This window comes from Cupressus sempervirens, chromosome 11 (assembly GCF_028749045.1).
Source record: "Cupressus sempervirens isolate cs-2001-9-10 chromosome 11, ASM2874904v1, whole genome shotgun sequence".
In the NCBI taxonomy this organism is placed as follows: Eukaryota; Viridiplantae; Streptophyta; class Pinopsida; order Cupressales; family Cupressaceae; genus Cupressus; species Cupressus sempervirens.
In genome coordinates, this window is record NC_143128.1 from 630,329,242 (window position 1) to 630,333,319 (window position 4,078).

Here is a 4,078-nt window from a genome sequence, read left to right on the forward strand (position 1 = left end):
TTTATTATATAATATTATTAATTTATAATTTTTTGAACTAAGAAATTTGATATTGATTTTTCAAAAATGAAAAAATGACAATGAATTTTATTTTTGTAGAACTAAAAATGAAAGGTATCAAAATGATCAAACTATCGTAGAAAAATCATGACTATCAAATTCCAAGCTTGATATCTACTTTCTTGATAAGTAGGAGATCCAATGAGTGCTAAGTGTTCCATTTGTTCTCATGAGAGATGGATTTATGTTGAATCACTACTCATGAAACATGGGTCAATGAATTTGACTCAAAATCACACAGTTAAAATCTGAATAGCAATATCACAAATCTACTTTCTTATCAAACTATTTAGCTATTTTGTAAAAGGTCTACATTCTTCAACGACTATTAGATGTAGCTTTGTTGAAAAACAAATGAATCAAAGCATCTCTCAATTAGTCAATTTCATAATTTGTCATTACATATGACCACTACCTCGGAATCCCACTGCACAAATTTCAGTGTCCACATCGTGACAAAGGCAACTATTTGATTTGCGCGTCACGAGAACTTCCATGAATCCGAAATCTACGATGAACGTGGAGGGAGCATACGCTTCCTCTTCCTCTGCACATTTTCCCACTAGATCTTTTATAGTTCGTATATCGTACGCACATTTTTCAGAACGACCACCTCTACCGATGAAGGAATGGTAGAACTACTTTAGAATGGTAGCAATCGGCATGTACCATGTGCTATGATCATTGGATACACAAAAATACATTCATTATATGATTCTATATTGTGGCCATCTTTCTATATATCTATAACAAAATGTTACAGACTCTCTCATTGTGTATCAAATTCTAAACTTGAACTGCGAAAATGTCCTCCAATGATGCAACAATTAATAATGAGGAGGAGTGGCTCTTGGCGCTGGAGCTTTGCACCTCCTCTTGTCTACCCATTGCTATGAAAGTTGCAATAGAACTCGATGTGCTACAAATCATAGCCAATGCAGGTTGTGGCATTCAGATTTCCCCCGCACAAATTGTGGCCCAAATTCCTAATGTAACAAACCCAAATGCAGCAATTACTCTAGATAGGATTCTAAGAGTCCTAGCAAGTCATTCACTCCTCACCTGCTCTTTAAACACGGGCAATAATGGGAAGCCTGAGAGGCTCTATGGTCTTACTCCTCTCTGCAAATACCTTGTGTCTAACAAGGATGGGAAGTCCTTGGCACCATTTGCACTGATGAATCAGGACAAGGTGTTTATAGACTCTTGGTTTCATCTAAAGGATGCTGTTCTTGAGGGGAGTCAGCCATTTATCAAAGCTCATGGGGTGCATTCATTTGAGTATCCTGCCATGGACCAGAGATTCAATGTCATATTCAACAAGGCCATGTCTGAACATTCTGCAATGATGATGGAGAAGATTCTTGATGTCTATCAGGGCTTCAAAGATTTGGAGGAACTTGTGGATGTGGGAGGTGGAGTTGGGTCTACTCTCAATCTTATACTCTCCAAGTACCCTCATATCAAGGGAGTGAATTTTGACTTGCCTCATGTTGTGAAAGATGCCCCTGACTATCCAGGTTAGTAAATAGTATTGATCAATGTGTTAATGGGTACTTGTCATTTCTATTTTATTTCTGATTAATTAGATTTTAGTGATTGTTCTAACTTTGTTAAAAATTACATTGTCTGAGTTTTTTCATAATGTTTTGGATTATATTTTGTGAGTTGTTATTGAGATAATAAAGATTTCAATTTTAAAATTTTGATTTTTGTATTTCAGATATTGATCAATAATTCAGATTGTGTTTAATGAATTAGAGTATGATCATAAATTAAAATGTTGTCTAATCCATCCTCTTGCCTATTATGAAAAAGGATCTTGAAGATTGACCTAAAACATTGATAAAAAATTTAAACACTATTTATTTGAGAAACAACCAAAATCTTAAAATACCTATATTACTTAAACATTGACTTTGACTTTTTATGGAAAATATCTCCTATTTTTCCATTTATATTCTACTTTAAGATTTCTATTTGAATCACTCATAAACCACAAAATAAACAATTTTGAATGAATTTTTCATAAGGTGTGACACATTTTGGAGGAGACATGTTTGAGAGTGTACCATCCAGCAAGGCTATTTTTATGAAGGTATGTAATTCAAATTCAGAATTTTAAATAATTGGGTGAAGTTTCAAATGGTATTTGCTAGTATTTAAGCATTTAGATTTTAAATAAAGAATATAATATTTATGTTTCTACTTTAGATATATGTTTTGTTTATCAAATGAGGTGGATATTTGATTTCAAAATAAAATTACCTTGATATAGGAAAATATATTTCTTGTGGGTCATTTTATTGAGAAATTTCTCAATTAATATATTTGGCATTTAGTTCTTCAACATTTGTCATCAGATTTATAAACAACTTAAATGCATAAAGCAATTTGAAGGTTGCAACTTTATTGTGAAAGTCGTTATAATTCTGACATTATTACTGAATAAATAATAGATTATTAAGAAAACATTAGTTAAGCTAGAGAAATGTAATATTCTTTTTTAAACAAATAAAATAATTACACTTTTGGTAAATATTGAAGCTTACAATATAAAAATCGTACATGATATAATAATAATTCTTACAATGAAATTAGTTGCTTGTTGGTTATGATCTAATTTATTATCTATATGATATTTGAAAATGTATTTGATTTGAATATAGAACTGGATAATTTATATTTATATTTTTTTTTGGTCAGTGGATTTTACATGATTGGAGTGATGATCATTGCATAAGGCTTTTGAAAAATTGTCACAAGGCATTATCAAAGAATGGAAAGTTGATTGTAGTGGATTGTATCTTACCAATAGATGTAGAGACCACTACATTTGCCAAACAATCATTTCATATAGATCTTTTAATGTTGGCATACAATCCAGGGGGAAAAGAGAGGACAAAGGAGGAATTTGACAACCTTGCAAAAGCTGCAGAATTTGTAAGAGATATTAAGCCAGTTTGTTGTGTCAATGGTTTATGGGTTATTGAGTTCTACAAGTAACTTTGTTAAATGTTCATTGTAATAGCTCTTGGAATGCAAACTTGTCTTCTACCATATAGAATAACTTGGTAGGTGTGGAATATACACTCTCGCTAACATTGTAAAAAAATTATTCCATGGGCTTCAATTCTAAGAAGGATAGATAACACATTATCTAGTTTTCTTTCCACTCTCCATATACTATGTTTGCTTAGTTTTAGTTCTATATATGAGCCTCCTTCCATATTTTGGTCTCAATAGAGAGCTTATATAAATTTTCTTATTTGAAAAACTATTATTTCATTGGAAATTAACTAAAATGCAATATATTTAGCAAATTGTTATAGAAATAGCACTTGCCTCCTTGAATGGCTTCTTTCAAATTATACCAAAAATATTATTGAATAATTATATGAATGATGTCTAGTCATTTGGTCCTTAATTTTTATGAAAAATAATAATAAACAAATATAACCCTATAAAATAAAAATAAAAAAATTGATAAATTACTATTTATCTTCCTTTTAAAATAAATTAAACTAGATCAAACAATAAAATTATCTTCAATAAGAAGGTATTTTTTATATTCGTAAATTTATTTATTAAGTATTGTTTGTATGAAAAACATGTCATGATGGTGGAATAAGATGTAAAAAGTTTAAATAAAATAAAGATGTTTATGCTAACCAAGCTTGAAAACTTATTATTGTATTATATTTAGTGAGAAATAAATAGGATGTTAAACATTGATTAATTTTTAAAGGGCTTAATAATTTATTTCAAAGAATAAAGACCAAGATGCCTCATTATATTAGATAAGATTATTATAAAATTAACTAAGCGACAGATATAATTATTATTTTACTTGTTAAATATTAACTAAATCCACTGATGAATAACCATGTAGTCAAGGCTAGAGCAATCTATTTGGGCTTTAAAATAGCCAAAAAAAAAAAAAGGTTTAGCTAAAGTGTGGATTGAGAGTGATTCCTTAAACATCATTAAGTTCTTAAAGGGTCTCTCCCCTCCTAAT

At 30.1% G+C, this 4,078-nt stretch overlaps 1 protein-coding gene across 1 annotated transcript; it reads left to right on the plus strand.

Moving 5' to 3' along the window:
- The first annotated feature begins 832 nt into the window (after positions 1-832).
- Positions 833-3,066, plus strand: LOC149531323 (caffeic acid 3-O-methyltransferase-like). Its single transcript, XM_089809163.1, has 3 exons — positions 833-1,580; positions 2,094-2,158; positions 2,767-3,066. The coding sequence occupies exons 1-3, from the start codon at positions 866-868 to the stop codon at positions 3,064-3,066; spliced, it is 1,080 nt and encodes a 359-aa protein (XP_089665289.1). The 5' UTR covers positions 833-865.
- The last annotated feature ends 1,012 nt before the right edge of the window (positions 3,067-4,078 follow it).

What these genes read in the sequence shown, in the direction of transcription:
- LOC149531323 (XM_089809163.1), top strand. Translation starts at nt 866, where the DNA reads ATGTCCTCCAATGATGCAACAATTAATAATGAGGAGGAGTGGCTCTTG. An exon ending in AGATGCCCCTGACTATCCAG is followed by an intron (nt 1,581 to 2,093) that starts GTTAGTAAATAG and finishes ATTTTTCATAAG; the next exon opens with GTGTGACACATTTTGGAGGA. An exon ending in GCAAGGCTATTTTTATGAAG is followed by an intron (nt 2,159 to 2,766) that starts GTATGTAATTCA and finishes TTTTTTGGTCAG; the next exon opens with TGGATTTTACATGATTGGAG.